We start from the raw sequence: 27,776 nt of genomic DNA, 5'->3' as shown, positions 1-27,776 counted from the left end.
CATTTTACAAGTGATCATATGTATCTAGTACCCACATAGCTAAGTTATGGCTTAATGACTGATATGTGTGTATGTGTTTGCTTGCATATGTGTAAAGACATGGATTAAGTATATATTAATTAGCATGATCATGGGTCTGTGATATTGTTTAAAATTCCCATTGTCCTATTATTTTTTCCTACATCATGATTCTCTTGAGTTCATTTCAACAGAATCATTTACTTCAGAGCTATTAAAGAATGGGGAGGTGGGGAGAAGTTGGAAATTATTTATGTACTATCCACATATCCACTGTCCTTCTCTTCTGTCATATCATTTCTTTCTTTCTAAGACTGAGAAGATGGGCAATGTCCATGGTCATGGAGTAACACAGTTGCCGGATGGCATCTTAATAAAAAAGCCGATTGTCATCAAAAGTAATGTTTTTTTTAAACTGTGGGTTGCAACTCTACACATGGGTCAGGGAATTAAAATACGAGGGGTCATCTCGGGTATTTAAAAAATATATATGGGCACCTGGGTAGCTCAGTCCGTTAAGCATCTGACTCTTGATTTCACCTCAGGTCATGATCTCATGGTTTCGTGAGTTCAAGCCCTGCATCGGACTCAGCGCTGGCAGCGTGGAACCTGCTTGGGATTCTCACTCTCCCTCTCTCTCTGCCCCTCCACCACTCATGCTGTCTCTGTCTCTCTGAAAATAAATAAACTTTAAAATAAAAATTAAAAAATACATGAGAAGAAATAGTAGAATGGAATAGTAGAATAGCTGTTGTGTGTATTGGTCAACTGTACTATTTCTTTTATGTACAATATGATACTTGGTATTTTCAAATTTTGCAAAGTACTGTGGAAAGTGACATGAAGAACCATTGACTTTGCTTAGAGGAAAAGAGAGGGATTGAGGAAAAGCCTACACAAGAAGTAAAATTTAAATTGCATCCTTGAAAATGCGTAGGCATCTCCACATGCTCTTGGAGTAGCATATTGAGGATAACAGTCGGAGAGGAGTTGGAGTGCAGTGTTCCAGGGAAACACCTATCCAGATGCATTGTGAAATCAAAGTACATGACATATTTGGGATTGAGGAGTATAACAGATAGTCTGCTGAGGCTGGAGTTGTTTTACCCACACATGGAAGTTTTAGACTTCAGTATTTGAGGTGTAACAATCTCAGGTAATAAGAATTCCAGATAAAAGCACAAAAATGTCATGTAATATAACAATTAACTACCCTGAATCATCTAGGATGGGTCAGCCGTCTTACAAATTTTGTATTTCAAATAATACTGACATCCATAAATTGAATTAGCAAGATCATAACATTGCAAGATAAGTATACAACAAAATCAAAGTATTCTAAAACACTAACGTTGTTTTATCAACAATTATTCTTGAGTTGCATAACTATAATAGCTTTGTTATTAAGATAGTTTATAGTTCTGAAATAACTTTTCTCTAAAAGTAAAATATATATAAATCTGGTGAAAACTAAAAAAAATACCTTGTTGGGGTCCCTGGGTAGCTCAGTCCGTTGAGCGTCCAACTCTTGATTTCACCTCAAGTCATGATCTCATTATTCGCGAAATCAAGCCCACATTGGACTCTGCTCTGACAGCTCAGATGTACTCTGTACTCTCTATCTTTCAAAATAAATAAACAAACAAATAAATAAACAAACAAATAAATAAATAAATAAATAAAAATAAGATCTCGTTAACCCTAATGTCCCTAATGTCTTTAAGGGACATATAGGTGCTTTGAAAGTTTTGAATGGTTATTGGAAATTTTTATCAAATATTTTATTATCTGAGAGCTTATGGCATTAAGCATGTATTCTTAAAATAATCTGTTCTCATTCAGTCACTGGATTTACTGGAATGTGTAGAGATTGGAATTTATTGCCAAGATAGGCTATTTTTATCAGTATTTATAAAATTACTTAGAAATATTCATTTTTATTTCTTAAGTATATTTGTAGAGTTTAATTCATAGGCCAAAGTACATTTTTGTGTACATATATACCTTTTCCCAAATTCTGTGCTGTCCCATATATTTGAACTTTTTGGAGCCCTGACTCTAGAAAACTGTGGTGTCATTGAAAAATAGATTTGGACACTTGTCAAAAGCAGTGTTTCTCATCCTTTTTAAACCTATTGATAAGTATTAAACCCTTTTTCTAAGTATAACACTGTAACTATGGTAATATTGAATTCTTTTTTGAAATATGCTGTATACTCCCCTACTTCCAAACAAGGATTTTCCTTTATGTGCTCTTCCATTTCCCCTTAAGGAAGAGAATCACTGGTTCAAAAACTGCAAAATACCCCTGGCATTTATTATTCCTCTATTTCTCTATAGGCACTTGGATTACTAGAGAGTTTTTCCTACATATTCATTCATTCACTTAGTCAACAAACATTGATTGAGCCTACTGTATGCAAGCTCTTATAATATAAAGATGATGATGATAGTCCACACAAAAATTTATATGTGAATATTAATAGCATAATTTATATAGTAAAAAAATAGAAACAATTGTCCATCAACATGCATATTTAAACAAAATGTGGTATATCCACCCAACAAAATATAATTCACAATAAAAAGAACAAACTCCTGTGGATGAACATCAAAGTCATTATGTTAAGAATCCAGACAGATGCAAAAGACAACACATCGTATGATTCCTTTATAAAAGTAAAGGAATTTCCTTCAGAAAAGACAAGTTTATAGAAACAGAAAGCAGATCAGTGGTTACTTGGGGCTAGGGGTGGGAATGAGGAATGACAGCCAGTGGCCATGACAGAAGTGTATGGGATGTTAGAAATGTTCTAAAATTGAATGGTGTTGATGATTGCGCAACTCCACAGATTTACTAAAAATCACCAAACTATGCTTACCATCGATGAATTCTATGCTGTGTAAAGTATATCTGAAAAAGCTATTAGAAAACTGCTCACCATTAAAACATGAAAATTTTTTTTGCTCTCAAGAGAGAAGCATTGGCCTTAGAGAGCTCACGGTTAATGAAACAAACATATAAACAAAGAATTATATGTTCAGTGTGCTTTGTATGCATGTTTGTGGTCTAATGAGAGCCCTGTAGCGGGAGTTTCAAGTTGTAGCTGAGAGTTGTTAGGCAAGAAAGACTTTATGTAGAAAATAATATTTGAGGTTAGCCTTGTAAAATGAGTGAGGAGTTTGCCAGATGGGGAGGCATTTGTTTCATGACATTGCTGGCATGCAGGAAGTAACAGTTCTTCTTTCTTTCCATTTTTTGGACTACTTTCATTTTTAATATCCATATGATGAAAGATGTAAATAATTACAAAATTTATGTATTGACATTTGTGGCTAAGGATGGTAAACAGATAGCAAATTCGTGTATCAGTCTTTTAACAGTAAAAGTTGATCATTCATATACTTACGATTTTCTGGCTTTTGGGTCTTACAAGTTACCTAAGATTTTTAATCAGCCAAGTAATTTATAGTTGACCTTGTCTCACATTCTTTCATTATATATTGTGTATGTATTTGTGTATACTGTTTTTTCATATGGCTTTTAACTGGTTAGGGCATAAATATTTAAGTTGTTAATAAAACAGAAGTGTTATATGTATCTTTTGATCTAGAAGCATCACGAAAAAATTACTGAATCATTAAGTGCACAGTGAACCAAGAAAGAACCAAAAAGTTCTATATTGTTTTTGATCAGAAGGATAATAAGATAAACAACTTTGCAGTGGAAATGCTTGGCTTTAATAAGAAATTTGAGATTCATTTTGCCTTTTCAGTTGGAGATTTGAAAATAGGTAAATAGTTCTTTTTCTTACAATATGGATGATTAGGAAGAAATCCTGAAAACCTCTCAACTACAAAACAGTAAGATGCAGCATAAAATATGCAAAATTAATTAGATACAAAATAAAACAATATGCTTAGTATGGCTAAAGACATAGAAGAATATCAAAACCATGAACAAAGAAGAAACGATCAAAATTGACTTTTTAAAATAACCAATTAGGACTTTTAATAATTAAAATATAATCACTGAAATTAATATCTTAACCAGTTAAACCTGTAAATTAGGTAGAGATTAAGAGAGAATTTATAGGAGCGCCTGGATGGCTCAGTCAGTTAAGCGTCCGACTTCAGCTCAGGTCATGATCTCACTGCTTATGAGTTCGAGCCCCCTGTCAGGCTGTGTGCTGACAGCTCAGAGCTTGAAGCCTGCTTCAGATTCTGTGACTCCCTCTCTCTCTGCCCTTCCCCTGGTCATGCTCTCTCTCTGCCTCTTAAAAAATAAATGTTAAAAAAAATTTAAAAAAAAGAGAATTTATACACTTGAACATAGAGCTGAAGCAATTACCCAGAATGCAACAAAAAGAGGAAAATACAAACTATGTAAAAGAGCGTGAAGTCAAGAGGCCATAGTTTGTATCTATGATTTTGCCTTGTCCGCTACCCTTTGCCTTCAGCCAGAAGCCCAACTGACTAGGGTTCTTTAGTGGATAGAATGACCCAGATTTCAATTCCTAATGGGTCTGAATCGTCAATAATTCTTTTCTTTGATGTCTGTGGCCTCCCATTAATTTTTATTACTTGTCATGGAAATACTAGGATATATTCCAAAGAGTCTCCTGGGTTATGGACACAATCCTCCCTGCTCCTATTGTATATCAACAATTCACTTTCCCCTTGGTCATTGGGATCAATCACTAATCAGTAAACAACTTCTTTGCCTACTGGTTCAGTAGTATGATGAGCCCCAAATGGCCAGGTGTTTCTCATCTTCCAATTCAGTGTAACTGTTGTTGTATTCCTCTGAAAGAAGCATTTCTTCTTGAGAACTAACCAATAGACAGAGCTCAAGTTGCAGACTGGGAAGCAAAAATTGGGTGAGTGAATTTTTAGTATAGTAGTGAAAGGAGCCACTCCCACTTCCATTCCTTGATTCGTAGACTCTGTATTTTGACTGTGTTTGCGAAAACACCAATATAATGGTCTTAATGCTATAAGGCAGAACCCTATTCTTCAAGAGTTTTGTCTCTCATTTTAAGTCTTTCTTTGAGCTAGCAATTTCTGGGTATGTGGTAGGACCATTATATTCCATGGATATGCTTATTGTTTTACTACCTTTGCTGTGAAATGAGTTTTTTGATCAGAAACAAAGCTGTGTAGTATACCATGAAAATGGATAAGACATTCCAGGTAATAGTGGTGCTAGCCAGAAATGTTATGAGCAGGGAAGGCACAACCATATCAAGAATACATTTATTCCAGAGAGGACAGATCTGCCCCCTGCATCCAGTTGCATTCAACCTGCCACTAGGTGGCTGACCAGTACTTATGGGGAATGGTGCCATTTCTGGGGCTCAGACAATGCTGGCATCTGCTGCCAGATAAGAAGCTGTATTATTAGGTGCATAGCTGCATACCAGGTGCTAGAGGCTGTGTTGATTTGCTCCAGTGATGATACCACATCTAGAATGGCAGCTGACATCGGAATGAGCACTTGATTACATTTGCTGTGATCCACAGTCATTCTTCAAGATCCATACAACTTCTGCACAGACTAAATAGATTAATTAAATGGGGAACGATAGATATCAACATCCCTGTATCTTTCAAGTCTCTGGTTGTGGCACTAAGCTCTGGAGTTCCCCTAGGAATGTGTTTTTGCTTCTTGATTATTATCTTGATAGGGAGAAGTTCCTTCCGACAATAATGGCCCTTATCCCTGGGTCAGAGTCAATGTGAGATTTGTACAAGTGGCCTGATGTTTCTATTCCAGTTATACATTCTAGAACTGAGAAAGTAATCATAGTGTGAGTTCATGGACCATCTGGGTCCACTGTGAGTTAAACCTGAACACTATAAATCTCCATTTGACTGCTGGACCAAGTGGCATTTGGAGTCTCTAGAAATTTGCATCAGTCCAGAGATAGCATAATTCTAAGGAGGCCTCTGAGATTCCATCCTCCTCATGTATTCTCTATCTTTTCCCAGTTATTCAGTCAAACATCTATGTAGGTGTTGCTCTGAAGGGATTTTGCAGCTGTATTCAGGGTCCCAAATCAGTTGACTAAGAACGGGAGATTATTGGGGCACCTGGGTGGTTCAGTTGGTTAACTGTGCGACTTTAGCTCAGGTCATGATCTTGTGGTTCGTGAGTTTGAGCCCCATGTCGGGCTCTGTGCTGACAGCTTGGAGTCTGGAGCCTGCTTCAGATTCTATGTCTCCCTCCCTCTCTGCCCCTCCTCTGCTTACACATATGTGCACGCACTATCTCAAAATAAATCAACATTAAAAAAAAAAAAAATGGGAGATTATCCCAAGGAAGCCTGACTACTCACATAAGCGATTAAAAGAGACTGAGGTATTCCTGAGGAGAGAGATTCAAATCATGAATATTCACGAGGTTGTACAACCATCACCATTATATAATTCCAGAACATGTTCATCATCCCCGAAAGACCCTATGCCCACTAGCAGTCATTCCCCATTCTTCCAACCCCCTAGACCCTAGCAATCACTAATCTAATCTGTATCTGGGTTTGCCTGTTCTGGACATTTCATATAAATGGAATAAGATAACATGTAGCATTTTGTGTCTGGTTTCTTTAACTTACCATGGTTTCTTCAAGTTTCATTCATGTTGTAGCATGTATCAGTACTTCATTCTTTTTTATGACTGAATAATATTTCCTGTGTGTGTGTGTGTGTGTGTGTGTGTGTGTTTCACTTATCCTTTCATTGGTTAATGTACATTTAGGGGTTTTTTTTTTTACTATTTTTCCAGGTTTTTTTTTTACTATTGTGAATACATATTCATGTATATGTACAAGTTTTTGTGTGAACGTATGTTTTCAGTTCTCTTGGGTATATACCTAGGAGTGAAATTGCTGCATCTTAAGGTAACTAACTCTATGTTTCACTTTTCGAGAATGGACAAACTGTTCTCCAGATTATAATGTGGCTGTACCATTTTGCATTCTCACTTTTCACGGCTTTTTAAATTCTGTATCTTCATCTGTAAAAACAAAGGGTACACTTGAGGTTTTACAGGGAGGGAAACGTGGGATAGAATGATAGGATGAAATGTTACACCAAAACATTTTTTTCCTATCCAGTTCTAAATATTACATGTAACATTTTTTTCCCTAGAAATTTTAGGGAAACAAACTGGAATAAATACTAAAAATTCAGAAGTCAGTGAGAACTTTACCAGGTTTTTTATCTTGATGTTTTGAAATTCTTTTTTTTTTCTTTCTTTCTTTTTTTTTTTAACAGAGAAGCTTGCGGAGGCTCAGCGCAGGTTTGCTACACTTCAGAATGAGCTTCAGTCATCACTGGATGCACAGAAAGAGAGCACTGGCGTTACTACACTGCGACAACGCAGAAAGCCAGTCTTCCACTTGTCCCACGAGGAACGTGTCCAACATAGGAATATTAAAGACCTTAAACTGGCCTTCAGCGAGTTCTACCTCAGTCTTATCCTGCTGCAGAACTATCAGGTACTTCAGTTTTTACCCTGGAGAATGGAATCTTCAAATAATTGAGAAATTTGGAATTAACCGTGAACTATACTAACGGGCCAATCCAAAAAGGGAAATCTTTAGCATGTCATTATTTTTTAGGTTCTTAATGTGATTTCAGTTGTTCTTATTGGCTAAAAACCACATATCAAAGGTAGCAAAATAGTGTAACAAGGTTTCTATTTTGGGGGCGCCTGGGTGGCTTAGTTAACCGTCTGACTTCGGCTCAGGTCATGGTCTCATGATTCGTGCTTTCGAGCCTCACATCATGCTCTGTGCTGACAGCTCGGAGCCTGGAGCCTGCTTCAGATTCTGTCTCCCTCTCTCTCTGCCCCTCCCCCGCTCCCACTCTGCGCGCGCGCGCTCTCTCTCTCTCTCTCACTCACTCTTTCTCAAAAATAAACATCAAAAAGATTTGTGAAAAGATTTCTGTTTCTGAAGATCAGTTTTTGAAAACTTTTTGTACAACATTCACTATATTCACTCACAGTTTGCTTCCTAATGGTTTGCTTCCTGTTTTTAGAGGCATCTGTGGTAGTGGTGAATAGAAATAAGAAATTGTGTATGTTTACCCAACCACCGCTGGCTATGTAAGAGCTTTATATTCCTCCAAACCTATAGCAAAATTTCCACAAAGGCAATTAGACAGTTAACTTTCCTGAAACTAACACTAATAATATTATAAAAGATACTGACTTTTCAATTTACAACTAACAATCCTTCCAATTTTATTATCCGCAGCCTGCAATATGACTCTGTGATAAAAAAAATCTTTATGGAATTACTGAATCACTATATTGTACACCTGAGACTAATGTAACACTGTATATTAACTACATTAGAATTAAAATAAAGGTTTTTTTTTTTTTTAAGTAGAAAAGAATTCTTGTGAGAGAAAAGAAATTAGGTCACAGCAAATATATATAGAGACTGAATATCTATGCAATTAGGATATATGACTATTTTTAAAATCCAATCTGTAAAGCCTTACTACCATGTACATTAAATTATGGAAATTGAAGGCATTTATTAATTTCTAATTCTTCACAGATTTGTTTACATAGTTGACTCTATAACAGATTTATAGAAAAACAGATGATTTGTTCAATAATAAACATTTCAGTAGGCAAAAGCTTCTCTAATCTCTAAATTTAGTGACTTTACGTACTATTCTTTTTCCATTTTATTGTGATTAGTACTAATAATCTGTGGTTAGAATCATCACAGGATGAAAACTCAAGATTATACAACAAAAGTATTCTAGGGGTAAATTGGGAGTTTTAAAATAAGAAGACATTATAGTCTCATATCTGCAGTAATCTAAGCTATTAATGCATGTACTTATTTCCATCTCTTTCATAATTCTGTGTTCTTCTTTGATAATTTAATATTTTATCATTCAAAGAAGAATAGTAAAGCATATCATGAGAAATTATTTTCCTTTGAAATTTATCTATAGCATTATAATTTATATTTAAAAAGAAACAAAAATGTATTCTTTCTTATAATGCTATAAAACATTAACGTTTCATGTTTCATTGATTATGCTTGTGTGTTACAGGGAAATACCCCTCTTAAATTTTGTTTTACTAACTTTCCCACCAGCTTTTGTGTGGGGTCATTATAAAAAGCTCCTTGGGGCGCCTGGATGGCTCAGCTGGTTAAGCTCAGGTCATAAACTCATGGTTTGTGAGTTTGAGCCCCACATTGGGCTCTGTGCGGACAGCCCAGAGTCTGGAGCCTACTTTGGATTCTGTGTCTCCCTATCTCTCTGTGCCCTCCCCCACTCATGCTCCCTCATTCTCTCTCTCTCTCCCCCCCCCCCCCATCAAAAACAAATAAACATTAAAAAAAAAAGTTTGGGAAAACAAAAATAATCATTAATTATAAAAGTTCTCGGGGCGCCTGGGTGGCGCAGTCGGTTAAGCGTCCGACTTCAGCCAGGTCACGATCTCGCGGTCCGTGAGTTTGAGCCCCGCGTCAGGCTCTGGGCTGATGGCTCGGAGCCTGGAGCCTGTTTCCGATTCTGTGTCTCCCTCTCTCTCTGCCCCTCCCCCGTTCATGCTCTGTCTCTCTCTGTCCCAAAAATAAATAAAAAACGTTGAAAAAAAATTAAAAAAAAAAAAAAAAAAGTTCTGATCCATTCTCTGTTCTTTGAGGCTGGCTATTCTGTAAGAATATATTTATATTGAGAGTGAGGAGAAAGGAAAATTGAAAGCAGTCTTTAATTCATGGTGTATGCACCCCAAGGAAAGTTTAAGATGATTTATTAAAGTATGAGAAAAAAAATTATATACAAACTAGGAAGCATGCAAAGTCTAATTTGGAGTCAGTATTCAATTTTTTTACTGATAGGACTATGTGATCAACAAATTTGGAAGCCTCTGGTTTAAAGAACCATGAAAAGCCGGTTTCTTGCTTTTTCTTGCATGTTGATCAAAAAAACAACAATTTGAGAATGTAAAAAAGTATACTATTTTGATATTGTGGAAATGGAGAAAGAGTGCAAGCTCTCACCCACCATCAGTGAAACCCTATGTATGTGATCACTTCTACTGACTCTCTTCACACTCCCATCCCCAAACTGAGAATGGATGGAAGTAAAATGAAAGTTAAAAGAAATAGATGATTTTCCATTTTTCCATGCTTGTTCATAAATGGTTGCACATTAGAGGTAAAATACATAGCTATGCCAGTCCTTCGGAAAACAAAACTAAGAAATGTAGTCAATGTATGATAAATCCAAACATTTTTCTGACAGTCTTCTTTTGATCATGAAACAAAATAATACCAACTAGCCTTTTTGAGAATATTGTACATAAGAAAATGGAAATAAAGATGTTTTGAGTTTAAGACTTTTATTAATTTACTTGAAATAGAAATACTAGGATTCATAGTTCAAGGTTTCTTTTATTACTGATGGTACTACCATTACTGATGATACTACCTTGAAATAAACAGATGGAATAAGAAAGAAGAGTCTTATCTTTTTAGTAGTAAATGCTTGTATGAAAGCATTGCCATTTCTCTCAGTACTCAGTCCTCAGTCAGCTCATCAATGCATAGTGCTTATTGTTTTCCTTTTATGGTGGTGGAAATTACAGTAGTTTTTCTCATTTCTTTCTGTAGAATCTGAATTTTACAGGGTTTCGAAAAATCCTCAAAAAGCATGACAAGATCCTGGAAACATCTCGTGGAGCAGATTGGCGAGTGGCTCATGTAGAAGTGGCGCCTTTTTATACGTGCAAGAAAATCAACCAGCTCATCTCTGAAACTGAGGTATAGTAATTTCATTTGTGTGCCATATATTTTCAATAAAATTAATGTCTTATTTTTAATGAAATAATTCCTCATCTCTGTTCCCTTTTTGTAATTACTTGCTGGCTTTGAATATAATTTTATTCATGATTTTTTTGTTTTGCTTTTTATTCAGTATATAGTCACCAAGAGGTTATCAGAATACCATATGTATAAATGGTTCAGAATTATTTATGTATTACTCAAGGTTAGTATAACCTGTGTCAAAATTTAATGTGTCTTTCTAGGCTGTAGTGACTAATGAACTTGAAGATGGTGACAGACAAAAAGCTATGAAGCGTTTACGTGTTCCCCCTTTGGGAGCTGCTCAGGTTCGTATTTTCTTCCAGTTGTCTGGCCAGTTGGTTTTGTCTGTTTAGTAATCAACATAATCTATTTAGCTGGTAAAATTCTAGTTTCATTACTTAAAAAAATATATGTCAGCCAAAGTTTAAAAGTAGTTGTTACTATTGTTATTTCGTTTTTAAAATATTAAATGCCACATCTCACTTCATGATGAATTATAATGTCTTCTCACCTTTCTCTTCTTATTCTGTGCTCCTTCTCTTGTTTATTTTTATTGACATCCTAACTTCCGGGTCTCCTTAAATGATTAAGATGAGGTTTTTATTTCGTGATATGTGGTGGAGGATTCGGGTATGCTCGGGTACTGCATATCTTCATCCAAAATGCCAAGGTTCTAAAAAAATTTCTAAAAAAAATTTATTAAATGATGTCTACACAGTAGTTATACCAAAAAATTTAAATGATATATTCTGTGTCATAAAACCAGTTTCAATAAACTTAAAAGGATTTAAGTCATAGAGCATATGTTCTCTGACCACAGTGGAATGGAAATCCGTAACAAAAAAAGCTTCCTTATCCTAATAAAAGGCAAAAACCTACAACTAATATTATACTTAATGATGAAACACTGTATGCCTTCTCCCTAACTAGGGACAAAAAAGGAGATTCAATCTAACCACTTTTATTCAAAATTGTACTAGAGATTCTAGCCAGTGCAGGAGGGTAGGAAAAAGAAATAAAAGGCATTCAGATTTAAACAAAGAACTAAAACTGGTGGGGTTTTCGCTGATGACATGATAACCTGTGTAGAAAAATGCAGTGAGTTATTAGAATAGCTACTAGAACTAATAAGTGAGTTTAGCATGGTTGCAGAATATTAGATGAACATATAAAATAAATTGCATATATTTGTGTATATATATATAATCAAGAATAATTAGAAATCAAATTTTTAAATGCTGTTTATAATTAAAATAGAAATATATAGGGATAAATCTGACACAAGATGTACAGCATCTTTACATTGAAAACTAAAACATTGCTAAGAGAAATAAAGAAGACAAATGCATGAGAGATATACGATTTTCATGGGTTAGAAAACCCAATATTTCTAAGGTATCATTTCTTCCTGAATAGATCCATAGATAAAACACAATCCAGCTCAAAATCTCAATAGGTCTTTATATTTATTATGTATGTATAACTGGTTAGCAAATGTAAAAATTTATATGGAAATACAAAGGACCAAGAATAACCATAAAAACTTCAGAACAACTAAGTTGAAAGATTGAGACTACTTCCTATCAAACTTATTAAAACTACTGTAATCAGAACAGTGTGGTATTAGTGTCAAGATAGGCAAGTAGATGAATGAAACCGAATAAAATGTCCAAAAATAGACCAATGAATACATGGACAAATGATTTTCTTTTTTTTTTAATTAAATAAATTTTTTTTTCTTTATTTTTTAGGGAGGGAGAGTGTGTGAGTAGGGGAGAGGGGCAGAGGGGGAGAGAGAGAGAGAGAGAGAATGAGAATCTTAAGGAGGTACCATGCTCAGTGTGGAGCCCGACACGGGGCTCAATCCCATGACCCTGGGATCATGACCTAAGCTGAAATCGATGCTCAACCTACTGAGCCACCCAGGCGCCCCTGTGCACTAATTTTCAATAAAGATGCAAAGACAGATGTAAAGATTTAAGTACAACTAATTTTTAATAAAGATGTAAGGACAGTTCAGCTTAGAAAGGATAGTCTTTTCAATAAATGACACTGGAGCAATTGGCTTCCAACTGCAAAAGAAAAACATTAGAACTCCACATCATATACAAAAATTAATTTTAAGTATACCTAAATGAAACCAAAAACTACACATTTTTGAAGAAGATACAGGAAAACATCCTGATGGCTGGTTTATGCAGAGATCTAACAAGTAAAACCAAAAGCACTTCATCAAAATTTAAGACTTCTCTTCAGAAGACAATATTAAGAGAATGAAAAGAAAAGCAACAGACTAAGAGAAAATATTTACAAAATATATCTGACAGAGGATTTGTATTCAAAACGTGTAAAGAACTCCAGTACTCAAATATAAGAAAACAAACGACGTAAACTAAAAGTGGGCAAGAAATCTGACCAAACACACAAAGATGGATAAGTAGCAAGTAAACGTAAATGGATGTTCAATATCATCAGTCATAGGGAAATACAAATTAAAACCATAATGAGATAATATATACTTATTAGAATGATGACACACTAAATGTTGGAGGAACAAAAGCTCTGACATCTCATATGCTGCTATTGGAATATCAAATAATACAACCATATTGGAAAACAATTTGGCAGTTTCTTAAAAATTAAACCTTCATCTACCATATAATCTAGCCATTACACTCATAGGTATTTACCCAAGGCAGATTGCAAGCATATTTTCATATAAAGATGTGTATACAAGGGGCTCCTGCTTGCCTCAGTTGGTAGAGCATTCAGCTCTTGATCTTGGAGTCATGAGTTTGGGTGTTGAGCTTACTTTTAAATACATACATACATACATACATACATACATACATACATACATAAAATCCTTTTTTTAAAAAAAAGATGTGCACACAAATGTTTTGTAGCAGCTTTATTCATAATAGCCTAAAACTGGAAACAACTCATATCTTTCAATTAGGTGAATGGATAAACAATTATGGTATATCCATACAATGGCATACTACTCAGCAATAAAAAGGAATAAACATTGATATATGGAAAGTATGGATGCATCTCAAAATAATTACACTGAGTGAGAGAAGCCAGACCAAAAGAGAGTACATACTCTATATGGTTTTGTTTACCTGAAACTCTGGAAAATGCAAACTACTATATAATGACAGAAAGGTCCATGATTGTCTAGGGGTAGGATGGTGTGGTGAGAGGAAAAGTGTTACAGAAGGGCGTGAGGAATCTCTTGGCCGGGGGAGGGGGGGGGGGGCACGGCAGGTGATACATATGTTCATTGTCTTGATTATGGTGATAGTTTCATAAGTGTTTACTTATATCAGAACATCAAATTAGATACTTTAAATGTGTATGCTTTTTTTTTTTTTTTTCAACGTTTATTTATTTTTGGGACAGAGAGAGACAGAGCATGAACGGGGGAGGGACAGAGAGAGAGGGAGACACAGAATCGGAAACAGGCTCCAGGCTCTGAGCCATCAGCCCAGAGCCCGACGCGGGGCTCGAACTCACGGACCGTGAGATCGTGACCTGGCTGAAGTCGGACGCTTAACCGACTACGCCACCCAGGCGCCCCATAAATGTGTATGCTTTAATTTATATCAGTTATATTTCAGTAAAACTATTAATAATAAAATTAATCTCAAAAAATTAAGGTGTTTCTGAATGCATGAAGAGTTGGTAAAGCTAAAAAAAAAACACGTAAATGGTTATCTTTGGCGAGGGGGGAAGGTTTATGGATCTGGAAGGGTTAGAGATGTCAAAGTTAATAGAAATGTTCTGTTTCTAAAGATGAGTGATAGGCATAGGCACACTTTATTATTCAGTTCCTTAACAGTTCTAATACATTTTATGTGTTCTTTCCTATATGATAAATTACACAATTTTTAAACTAAAGAAAAAAATTTTTAAATACAAATGACAGTCTTCCCTCTGGATGCTTTCAGTCTTAAACTAACAATTGCAGATACCTGTTACTCATTAATAATATGTAAGTCGGAGGGAGTCTCAATTTTTTTTTCATTTAAAGGTTTTTAGAAAACATTTAAACCATCTTAAATATAATATCACCTTAAAAACCAGCAGAATCTCTTTATAACACTCATTGCAAATATTTAAATCCACAATATTTTCTCTTTCCTGTGTTTCTCATCCCTTTACTTTTAAAATATCAGGTACTTTCTTTTATATTAGAAAGCAGTTGATATAAATCTGCATTAAAATGGAGAAAAATATTCTTTAACCTTTATACTCTGGAGATTCAGATATACCAGTCTCTTGAGAATCTCTAGCATGTCTTTATTATTTTTTTTTTTTTTAAAAACACAGAACTAGGGGCACCTGGGTGGCACAGTCGGTTAAGCGTCCAACTTCAGCCAGGTCACGATCTCGAGGTCCGTGAGTTCGAGCCCCGCGTCAGGCTCTGGGCTGGTGGCTTGGAGCCTGGAGCCTGTTTCCGATTCTGTGTCTCCCTCTCTCTCTGCCCCTCCCCCGTTCATGCTCTGTCTCTCTCTGTCCCAAAAATAAATAAAAAACGTTGAAAAAAAAATTAAAAAAAAAACAAAACACAGAACTAAATTTTTTTTTTAATGTTTATTTATTTTTGAGAGAGACAGAGACAGAATGTGAGTGGGTTAGGGGCAGAGAGAGAGGGAGACACAGAAGCAGAAGCAGGCTCCAGACTCTGAGCTGTCAGCACAGAGCCCAACACGGGGCTCGAACTCACGAGCTGTGAGATCATGACCTGAGCTGAAGTCAGACGCTTAACCAACTGAGCCACCCAGGCACCCCTCTAGCATGTCTTTAAAAATTCACTTTAGGGGCACCTGGGTAGCTCATTTGCTTAAGCATCTGACTTCAGCTCAGGTCACGATCTTGCAGTTCATGAGTTTGAGCCCCACATCAGGCTCACTGCTGTCAGCGTGGAACCTGCTTCAGATCCTGTCTCTCTTCCTCTCTCTCTGTCTCTGTCTCTGTCTCTGTCTCTTGTTGTCTGCCCCTCCCCCACTCACGCTCTCCCTCTGTCTTTCAAAAATAAACATTAAAATAAATAAATAAAAATTCACTTTAAATTATCCCAGTATTAATAGTGTAAGTAGTATAGAAAATAGTTGTTGTTAATCTTGTCACTGTCTCCATGGTTCCTTCTACCAATTACGTGAACTCTGAGTAAAGAGTGACTTATGAAATTTAAAGATGTATACATTGTAAAAATGAAATTGCACTCAGGTTTCTCCTATAAGGAAAACTCAGTGTATGTATACTTTGACGTCTATGATTATAATCTTGTTTATTTAGTAATTCAGATTTCTGTAAAAGAATTTGAATAACTGGCTACTCTGTTTTCATATTATAGGAGGATGAAGGATGTTTCTCTGGTTCTGATTTATAAAAATTCAGTTCATAAAATATTTTTGTTTTCATGGTAGAGCTTTGGGATTCATAGTACTAATTTATTAGATCATATGCTGAATGTATGCAGTATTTTGCCCTATACCTGGCATGCTGTTTTTCTGTCTACAGCCTGCACCAGCATGGACTACTTTTAGAGTTGGCCTGTTTTGTGGAATATTCATTGTACTGAATATTACCCTTGTGCTTGCCGGTAAGTCATTTAAAATTTTAAGCTAAATTATTCTTACTAATATGCCCATGTTATATTCTGTCCTTCTGTCAAAGCTGGTATCAAACTAACAAAGCTGCTTCTGAAAGAGAAATCTGTCAGGGTTGTTTTTTGTTTTTATAAATGACTGGGGGAGATGGGGCAGTGTTTGGTCATTTGCTTAGTTTGCTTTTCCTTTTGGACATATTTCCTTTTAAAACATTACTAGTTTATGACTTTTGTTCTCCATGTTTTCTAGTTTTTATGTATAATTTCTTTATACATTTTCAGAGTTCAGTTATCAAGAACCTCAACTCCCTTGTTCACAGATGAGAGTAAATAAGATTACAAAATTTGTGCACTAAAGTTTATTTACTTTGCTTCTTGGAGTCTTTCTCACATCCTTTCCAGAACATATTTACAATTACTCCATATAATTTTAAGAAACTGGGTTGTATAATTTCCTATCATCTAAAAGTTACGAATTAGAAAGAGGTAGAAGGGATTGCTGGAAGCAAGTGCACTCCCAACATCTAGAAATGATATAACAGCAAGGGAGGCATTATCTTACTAAACCTCCCAACAGAATTTGACATGGCCCTCAGCTGCATTTGACATTGTGAATCATCCCTTCTTGAAACTCTTCACTTGGTTTTGCTGGGAAACCACCCTCTGCAGCTTTTCTTGTTAAACTTTGCTGGAAGTTCTTTCCAGTCTCCTTTGCTAACTATTCTTTTCTTTGTGACATCCAAATGTTGGGCAGTACTGCTGGACTAAATCCTCAAATTCTCTCTCTGTCGACATTCAATTCCTACCCAGGCAATTTATTCAGGCTTATGGCCATAAATATTACCTGTATGGCAGTGACTCTCAAGTATGTCTACTCTCTCCTCTGATATCTAATTGACTATTTGGATAGTAATAGGCATTTCAAACTTACATGGACAAAAATATTTTTTACTCCCAAATACACTTTCTTTTCTATATATCATCATTTTTTTTTTTATCAGATTCTCAGGCCAAAAACCTTTAGCCTCTCTTTTCTCTCATACCATATCTCCAATCCACCAGCAAAGCCTGTTGCTCTATCTTTAACAGTGTGTGTGTAAAGTACAGTTGACACAGAGTGTCAGATGTTTCAAATGTACAACATAGTGATTCAACCAGTTTCCATTATGCTGTGCTTGCCACAGTGTAGCTATTATCTGTCACCATACAACACTTTTGTAATACCTTTCATCCCTGTGACTTGTTCATTCTGTAACTAGAAGCCTGTACTTTCCACCCCCTTCGCCCATTTTGAATCTGACCACTTCCACCAATGCCATCCTTGTATAAGCAGCCGTGTCCTGTTAGTGTACCACACCAGCCTTCTGAACTGGCCTCACTGCACTCACTGCAGCCACTCTTGCCTCCTCATAGCCACCAATATCTTTTCTTTTTTTTTTTTTTTTTTTAATGTAAGTTAGATCATATTGCTGTCCTCCTCAACATCTCTTTATGGCTTCTCTTACAATAAAGTTGAACCTTCTTTCTATAGACTAAAAGACCCTATAGGGTCTTGCCCCTATGGGCTTTCTGACTATACCCTGTCATCCTCCCCACACTTGGTCTCACTGTGTTTCCAAGTACATTTATGGTGTTCCTTGAATATCATCCCATCTATGAACCCTTGCAATTGCCTAAGAGGCTTTTTCCCTAAGATGTCTGTGTGGCTTACTTCTTCACTTCATTCATACAGTCTCTGTTCAAATGCCACTTCTTCACTGAGTCCTTCCTTAATCACCCTACCCTAAAATAGCCTGTTCTGTCTCCTCAGCCCACATTAGTTTTTTTCAGAGCACTTTTAAGTACATGACATAATATTACATATTTATGTTTCTTTTATCTGTTTTCCTACTGGAATGTAAGTTCCTTGATACCTGGACTTTTGTCTCCTGTTCACCATTGTATCTCTAGCACCTAGAATACTGCCTGGGTCATAGAAGGAGCTCAGAAAATACTGGTGGAAGAGGCGACTGGATGGCTCAGTTGGTTAAGCATCCAGTTTGAGCTCAGGTCATGATCTCGCAGTTCGTGGGTTCCAGCCCCGCGTCGGGCTCTGTGCTGACAGCTCAGAGCCTGGAGTCTGCTTCAAATTCTGTGTCTCCCTCTCTCTGCCCCTCCTCTACTTGTCCTCTGTGTCTCTCTCTCTCTGTCTCAAAAATAAATAAACATTAAAAAAATAAACAAAATATTGGTGGAAATTGGAATGGATGAAAGAGGACAGAGATGGAATTAAATGATAAACCAAAAACACACAAACAGCAAAAAAGACACAAATCTCAAAGGTTCTTGCATTCAAGGACTTTTACTTTAAGGGCACATAGTCATGGTATACCTCAAGAGTCTGTGTTCTTATGCTTATAATGATAACTTGAATCATTAATAAAGGATTAAATTTTGCTCAGGAAAGTCTACAAAGAAACTTAGAAATAGATGGTATTGTGGAGTGCCTGGGTGGCTCAGTCAGTTAAGCATCCAACTCTTGATTTCGGCTTAGGTCTTGGTCTCATGGTTCAGTTCATGAGATCGAGCCCCGTGTCAGGCTCTGCACTGACAGCACAGAGCCTGCTGGCCATTCTCTCTCTCTCTCTCTCTCTCTCTCTCTCTCCCCCTCTTTCTCTATACCCCTCCTCCGCACATCGCACATGCTGTCTCTCTCAAAATAAATAAACATAAAAAATACGATGGTTTTGTATAAATATCCATTATATTCTGTTTTCAGTGTTTAGTAATCATAATAGTGCCTGAACACGAAAGTTTCTATCACTGTCACAGTTACTATTCTCAATTGCAGGGACTGTGTATTTTCATTTTTCGTATTTTAGGTTCCTAACACAGTACAACACATACAGCAAATGTTTAAGAAAAATTTACCAAAGTTGTTTCTCCTCATTAACATTCTTAATTAAGATTGTCAATTATATATTATGAAATTATAACCCAAGTTGTAATGACTCTTAGCATATGAACTTGACCTATTCATTTGTGTTTTTAGAATTCTCCTTCCTACCAACTACTGAAAATTACATCTAATAATTATGGCCCACTATAAGCTCATGATTTAATATTGGTATAATTTATTATCATATTTTAATCTAGTTCTGTTTCTTCAGGTGAGTGCAGTCTTCTTATATAGACTGCATGGGAGTATTGTAATAAAAAACCTAACCCTAGATTATCAAGCTAGTTGTTAAGGAAGGAACACTGACTTGTCTTCAAAAGGCCTAGCCCGTATCTCAGTCTCAACACTACTGTTTGTTAATTGTTTTGGTTTAAGGATATCATTTAACTTCTTTTCATTTTTTTAAATGTTTATTCATTTTTTGAAAGAGAGAGACAGAGAGAACAGAGCATGAGTGGGAGAGGGGCAGAGAGAGAAGGAGACACAAAGTCTGAAGCAGGCTCGAGGCTCCGAGCTGTCAGCACAGAGCCCATTGAGGGGCTTAAACCCATGAACCATGAGATCATGACCCGGGCTGAAGTCAGAAGCTCAACTGACTGAACCACCCAGGCGCCTCTCATTTAACTTGTTTTAAATAATTTCCTTATTTGTTCAGTGACTGTACTACCTTAAATTCACAGGGTTATTTTAGAATTCATTCATTCAACAGGTAAATTTTATGTATCTCATAATTAAGCTTGATGCAAGCCTTAAGAGATATAAGAAAATCCCTTTCCTTATGAAGTTTTTTATGCCAGGGAGATTAAGACATATATTAAAACATAATAATATACTACAAGATGGAAAATGTTAAATGTTCTAAGCAGGTCAAAGGAACAAAGTAATTACTTTTAAATGAAAGCATCCGGGAAGACTTTATGAAGGAGATGGCATTTATGCTGGATGTGATGGAATGAAGGGCATTCCAAGAGGAGACAGAGGAGTAGAGATTTAGTTGGTGGGGGAAGAGGGTGGGGCATAGGAGGAGGGACTGGGTTATGAAGAAGAGAAATGAGAAAATCACCTAGTGTGAAGGAGATAGCTTGAGACCACTTCATGGACATCAGCTAAGAAGTGTAAGTAACACATGTTTATATAGTTGTGAAGCACTACACCAATATAAATTATATGGAGTATATCATGGGAGTTGTTCTTTCTAAGAAAACCTCAGTCATTTATGTGTGAAATTTTTTCTTTTATTTCCAAGATGAGTGTGGTGATGTTGTCATCATCATCAGAATTAAATAATAAGAAAAAATAACCTTCATTTTTTTCATGTGAGTGAGTTGAAAAGAAAATTTTTTTTATTTCAGGGACAAACTCAGGTTTTGTTTTCTTTTGTAAATATAGACTGTTTTATGAGACAGCCTCATTTGTTTTTTAATATGTGTGGTTTCTGCATTATGTTCTCTCACCTCACAACTCTTCTTTGTTTGATCTTTGTGTGTGTGGTCGGTGGGGGGGAGGCAGGGTAAGTGCACAGCCAGCTGTCTATGCTTATTTATGTCCCAGCGGGTACTTGAAAGATAACACAGAGAGAGAAGCACAGCAGTAGTAATGCATGTACAAGCACGATTCTTTTTTCATTCACATCAAAAAATAATGTGTGTAATTGCTGTAGTTTCTCCAAGGGATTTGATCTGATACTTAATAATTTGTCTGAAATTCACATATTTCAGATAACTTAGTTTTGAGAAGATGAGAAGTTACCTGATTAGATTTTTTAAAAATTGTTCTCTTACAGATTTCTAGTAACTGTTATTTAATTTGATACAATAACAATATATCGTATTTCATTTTTTTGGTTTGACAGAGATAGGAATTTGACTATTTAAATGTGTTTAAATGTCACGATGTGTTTATAGAAGGGTGTGAAATAGCCACTCATACACTAATAGTAAGAGTATTAATTCAGTGTCTTTGGAGGATAATTTGGCAGTATATGTAAATTTTTAAATACAGTCACTTTGGTTAAGCAATTTTATTTCGAGAAATTTATCTTACAAACATACTTGAACAGGATGCCAAGGACATATATGAAAGGAGGGTATTCCTTGCCATTTTGTTTGTAGTAACAGTGTCCTAGAAACCACTCAAATGTACATCAGTTGGGAATTATTTAATAAGCTAAATGATGTTATTTACCTCTGTGCAATGAAATACTGTGAAGCTATTCAAGTGAATGAGTGAAAATGGGTATAGTATTTTGGAGTGCTAGATGTGTAGTTAATGTGTATTGTACTGCTGAAAACATGCATATACATGGATTTGCTTGGGTACCTGGTTTCATTTCTTTTGGATGTATACCTAGGAGTGGAATCACTTAGTTATGTTGTAATTCTATGTTTAATCTTCTGAGGTACCGCCAAATTGTTTTGCATAGAGGCTGCATAATTTTTCATTTTCACCAGAAATTTATGAGGGTTCCATTTTCTTTACGCCCTTATCAGTGTTTATGGTTTTCCTTTTTATTTATTTATTTTTTTAATTATAGCCATCCTAGGGGCGCATGGGTGGCCCAAATCGGTTGGGCGTCTGACTTCTGTTCAGGTCATGATCTCACGGTTTGGGAGTTGGAGCCCCGCATTGGGCTCTGTGCTGACAGCTCAGAGTCTGGAGCCCACTTTGGATTCTGTGTCTCCCTCTCTCTCTGCCCCTCCCCTGCTCACGCTCTGTCTCTCAAAAATAGATGGTAAAAAAAAGTTAAAAAATTATAGCCATCCCAGTGGGTGTGAAGTAGTATCTTGTTAATATTTTGATTTGCATTTCCCTAATGATTTTGAGCATCTTTTCATGTGCTGGTTGGATATTTGTATATTTCTTTGGAAAAATGTCTACCCAAGTCCTTTGCTCATTTTTTGAGTTGTCTTCTTATTTTAAGTTACAAGAGTTCTTTATATATTCTGGGTACTCGATCCTTACCAAGATACGTGATTTGCAAATATTATCTCCCATTGTATAGGTTGTCTTTCACCTTCTTCATAATGTCCTTTGATGCAAAAAAGTTTTGATAAAGCCTGATTTTTCTATTTTTTTCCTTTCTTTGAATTAACTTTTGTACATGGTTTGAGATAGGGGTTCAGCTTCATTCTTTTGCATATGGACATTCAGTCATCCCAGCACCATTTGTTGAAGAAAATATTCTTTTCCATTGAATGATTTTGGCACTCTTGTTGAAAACTAGTTGGCCATACGTATATAGATTTATATCTGAACTCCCAATTCTGTCTGTATGTCTGTTTTTATGCCAGTACCACACTGCTTTTTAGTAATTTTTTAAACCACAAAATGTGAGTCCTCCAACTTTGCTCTTCTTTTTTCAGTGTTGTTCTAGCTATCTGGAGCCTGTTGCAATCCCATGTGAATTTGAGGAATGACTTTTCTATTTATATATGCAAAAAAACCCAAAAAACAAAAAACTAGAATTTTGATAGGGATTGTATTTAATCTCCAAAACACTTTGGCATTGCCATTTTAACAACATCAAGTCTTGTAAGTCCATGTACATGAGATTCCTTTTAGCAATGTTTGTAGTTTTTATTGTACATGTCTTTCACCTCTTGAGTAAATTAATTCCTAGGTGTTTTATTCTTTTGGGTGCTATTGTAATTGGAATTGTTTTCTTAATTTCATTTCAGGGTGTTCATTGCTGATGTATACAAAGACAACTAAATTTTGTGTGTTGATCTTACAGTGTGCGACTTGGCTGAATTTATTAGCTCTCGTAGTTTTATTGTGCATTCTTTGAGACTTAGGATTATTATTTTTGTTTCCTGGCTGTTGTATCTATGGTTTTTGCTTAAGAATCAGGATCTAAATCCATATAGAGTTTTTTATTTATAATCTGCTGACTAACCTTGCTATCATGCTTGATCCTTTGTAGTCCCTTTATGTAAGAGCTGGAGTAGCCCTTTAATATTATTAATTGGTCTTGTCACTTATGTATAAAACCTTTCATTGGCTTCATATATTAAAGTAAAAGTTTAAGTCTTGACAAGATACTATAAAGGTCCTACCTGATCTTCTCTTGGCTAACTCTTTATGACTTTACCTCTCATTTATTTCAATTATAGTGGCCTTGGCCTTCTTCCTGTTCTTGGAGCACCGGGCTCATACCTATCTTAGGGCCTTTTGTACTTACTATTTGGAGCCTTATTCTTCCATATACTCACATGATTCATTCTCTGTTTCCTTAAGATCTCTGCAAATGTCATCTCCTGAGAGGTCCTCTTCACCACCCTACCTAAAATAGCACCTAATAACATCATTCTTCATCCCCTTACCCTACTTTTTTTTTCTTCAAAACCTTTATGACAGTATGACATTATACAGAATAGAAGTTTCCTGAAGACATATATTTTGTCTGTTGTTTATTACTGAATCTCCAGTTCTTTGAGTGGTGTTACGTATAAAAGGCATCTAATAAATTTTTGTGAAACTAATGAACAAAATGAGGTTTCCTCAAGCAAAAGGAAAAAGAAACTGATATATACTGAATACTTGTTATTGTTTTAGGCATGTAATATATGTTGATCACATTTAATCTTATTTACAAACTTATGAGAATAGATATTATCCCCATTTTCCAGCAAGGAAATGCAGACTTGGAAAAATAAAATAATTGCCTTAGAATAGCTAGAATTTTAAGTCTGGTCTTTAGTATTTGACTCCAAAACAAAGGTTTTCACTACCCTGTTATTTTTAAATTATTAAATGCTATGTACTGTAGGAATACAAAGATAACTAATAAATGGTTATTTAAATTAAGTATAAGCCAGTATATAACTACATTTCAAGTGAGTCTAATAAATTTTATAGTTATATGGAAAATTGAGAAATCATTAGCCAAACTGAAATGTTTGGCACAGACTAGGCTCAAAACGAAACACTGATTCAATAAATGTATGAATAGATAAGGATTTGGCTCTGAAATATTAAGTAAAATTTGAATTGGTACAAAGAGCAAGACCATTTTAGGTACAGGGGACAATATAAGCAAGTGTGAAAAAGCAAACTTGTGAAAAGACTAATAAAATTTATCAGGAGATAAGAATTAATGTTTAGGAGCCCTGTGAGATAAGTTTGGGAAAGTGAGTTGGAGATCCGACTGATAGAGAACTTGAATTCCAAGACCATGTTTGAATTTACAGTAACTGGAAGGCTATAGGGTAATAGTGGCACTACACATTTGTATGGGCATATGGACAACAGAATGTAGTGGTTAAGAGTGTGCGCTTTGGAGCAAAACTCTCTGAGTTAAAACTCTGGCTCTGCCCTCTACTAGCTTGGTAATCCTAAGCAAATTACTTAACTTCTCTGTGCTCTAATTTCCTCACCAGTCAAATGGAGATAATAGGGTTTTTTTTGTTGTTTTTTTGTTTTTTTTTTTTAATTTTTTTTTTCAACGTTTTTTTAATTTATTTTTGGGACAGAGAGAGACAGAGCATGAACGGGGGAGGGGCAGAGAGAGAGGGAGACACAGAATCGGAAACAGGCTCCAGGCTCCGAGCCATCAGCCCAGAGCCTGACGCGGGGCTTGAACTCACGGACCGCGAGATCGTGACCTGGCTGAAGTCGGACGCTTAACCGACTGCGCCACCCAGGCGCCCCCTGGAGATTAAATAGTTTTTAACTCACGGAACCATTGTGAGGATTATATGAATTTTTATATATAAAAATTAAAAATAAATTTAAAAATAAAAAAGGGGGCGGCTGGGTGCCTCAGTCAGTTAAGCATCCAGCTCTTGATTTTGTCTCGGGTCATGATCTTATTATGGTCATGAGATCGAGCTCCACATCTGGCTCTGTACTGAGTGTGGAGCCTGCTTAAGATTCTCTCTCTTCTTCTCCCTCTACCCCTCCTTTTTTTGCTCTCTCAAACAAACAAGTAAAATGAATTATTATATGTCAAAATATAATAGAAAACAGTCCTGGGGCGCCTGGGTGGCTCAGTCGGTTGAGCGTCTGACTTCAGCTCAGGTCACGTTCTCGCGGTCCCCGAGTTCGAGCCCCGCGTCAGGCTCTGGGCTAATGGCTCAGAGCCTGGAGCTTGCTTCCAATTCTGTGTCTCCCTCTCTCTCTGCCCCTCCCCCGTTCATGCTGTGTCTCTCTCTGTCTCAAAAATAAATAAACGTTAAAAAAAAAATTTAAAAAAAAAATAATAGAAAACAGTCCTTAGCACATAGTAAGCATTCTGTAAATATTAACTGTTATCATTTATATGACATTTCAGTTTTCACTTGCTTTTATTTTCAATCGCTTTCATGTATAACATTTCTTTTAATCTTCACGGCAACTCTGCGAGGTAGGTAATACTATAACCAGTTTAATGACTGAACAAAGCCAAGGAAGTTATGTCATTCCATATGTGATTCTCTGTATTTCTGTGATTCTCTGTATTTCTAAGAAACTAATGGAACAACGGACTAACATGCCCAAAGTGAAGTTTTAGGGAAATCATTCTGGTGAAATTTTGCAGAATGAAATGATGAAGGGAAAGAACCTAGAAACAAGTTTATCATGCTCTTGAGATAATCTAAGCTTAGGTTTTATTTATAAAAACTTTTTATGCCAAGGACTGTGTCATCAAGAATTACGAGGAAGACAATTAAATGAGACATTATGAATTTTCTAACTAACTAATTGATATTTTTTCAGCTGTATTTAAACTTGAAACAGATAGAAATATATGGCCCTTGATAAGAATCTATCGGGGTGGCTTTCTTCTGATTGAATTCCTTTTTCTACTGGGCATCAACACATATGGTTGGAGACAGGCTGGAGTGAATCATGTGCTCATCTTTGAACTTAATCCAAGAAGCAATTTGTCTCATCAACATCTTTTTGAGGTAATCAAAGCAAGACATAAAGTCCCACAAATATAGTTCACGTTAGCTATATCGCTGGTTTAGTGGGTGCTGAAATCCATCTTTTACTTGAGGAAGATTATTGACTTAACATCTAAACATTTATCTTACCTTTGTTTTATTGAAGATATTTCTGAGTAATGGAAAAAATAAAAATAACAATTTTTCTCTTTTCTTTTCTTTCCCATCCTTTATCAGATTGCTGGATTCCTCGGGATATTGTGGTGCCTAAGCCTTCTGGCATGCTTTTTTGCTCCACTTAGTGTCATCCCCACATATGTGTATCCACTTGTCCTTTATGGATTTATGTTTTTCTTTCTTATCAACCCCACCAAAACTTTCTATTACAAATCCCGGTTTTGGCTGCTTAAACTGCTGGTAAGTCCAGAAACTTGTCTACCATTTTTAGAGTGGTGTATTGGTCATTGGCTTTGTCCAGGAGGAACCAAGGCTGCTGTTGCACAACTCCAGAAGGCATGGTTCACTTTGTAATCTATGTGAGTGGTGCTCTAGCTCCAAGGGTAAAGAATATAGTGTAATTGGTACACCTCATGTTGTATAGCGCAGTGGCCCTGGGAGAAATACTTATTCATGCAGTTTTTTTCCTCCTAAAAGGGAGTATGAAGTGTCCAGATATTGAAATTATTTTGCAAATTAATAATAAATAATTCGTGATCTATTTAAGTGCCTTATTATTTAGTACAGATTACTTAGCCAGCTGTGATAACATGTAGAACTCTGTGAATTTCTTTTTTTTTCCTTTTTAAAAAGTGGTAAAACTATTATTTTCCTGTCAAATTGATAGAAATAGTCAACCAAACATTTTTATTTTTATGAAAGATTCATTCTCTAAAATCAGTAAGCATATTTTACCAGATTACCAGGTTTAATTTGAGAAACTGACTTTGATTCTTGTTTATAATACATTCCATTTCTTCTTCCACTTTACCTATTTCTTAATCTCAAAATCTTTCAATTTAAACATTAGGATAAAGAATCTCTTGCAAAAATAGTTGCTGTATTTTTTGTAATGGTGTAAAGATAGCTTGGGGAAGGGACTTCTCTTAACTCCTGAATTAAACCAGCTCTGTTTTGAAAATTAATTGGTAATGTTCTCCTGTAATTATTTCTTAGGTTATGAATTACAACTAACAGTAAAGTGAAGATTAGTGATTAAATTGACCAATCTCTACACATACTTTCAGAATTCCTATAATAATTGCCTTACTCTTTTTTCCTACCTTAGAAAAGTATACTACCTTGAAAACTGGAGTATTCTTTTTCCTTTTGTATATCCCTTACGGTTAGCAGAACTTTTTTCTTTGTTGTTGCTGTTCTTAGCAGTACATTCCCTATATATAGCATTATTTAAATTTTTTGAATCTGAAGATATAAAATATGCTCTTCCTATTAAAAAACATAGTAAGTAAGCATACAACAAGTAAAAAGCCACT

General features: G+C 35.7%; 1 protein-coding gene across 5 annotated transcripts in view; it reads left to right on the top strand.

Moving 5' to 3' along the window:
• The window catches only part of XPR1 (xenotropic and polytropic retrovirus receptor 1), a 213,916-nt gene that overhangs the window by 135,988 nt on the left and 50,152 nt on the right, over positions 1-27,776 (top strand). For all 5 annotated transcript variants that reach the window (XM_042976286.1, XM_042976287.1, XM_042976288.1 and 2 more), the window contains 6 exons: positions 7,294-7,517; positions 10,668-10,817; positions 11,084-11,167; positions 16,392-16,473; positions 26,114-26,304; positions 26,521-26,700. In XM_042976286.1, coding sequence (XP_042832220.1) covers positions 7,294-7,517; positions 10,668-10,817; positions 11,084-11,167; positions 16,392-16,473; positions 26,114-26,304; positions 26,521-26,700 — 911 coding nt within the window. The remainder of the gene's footprint in view (positions 1-7,293; positions 7,518-10,667; positions 10,818-11,083; positions 11,168-16,391; positions 16,474-26,113; positions 26,305-26,520; positions 26,701-27,776) is intronic.

Source organism: Panthera tigris, chromosome F3 (genome assembly GCF_018350195.1).
Source record: "Panthera tigris isolate Pti1 chromosome F3, P.tigris_Pti1_mat1.1, whole genome shotgun sequence".
Lineage (NCBI taxonomy): Eukaryota > Metazoa > Chordata > Mammalia > Carnivora > Felidae > Panthera > Panthera tigris.
The sequence above is the reverse complement of the archived record's forward strand: the minus strand, read 5'-3'. Positions and strand labels throughout refer to the sequence as shown.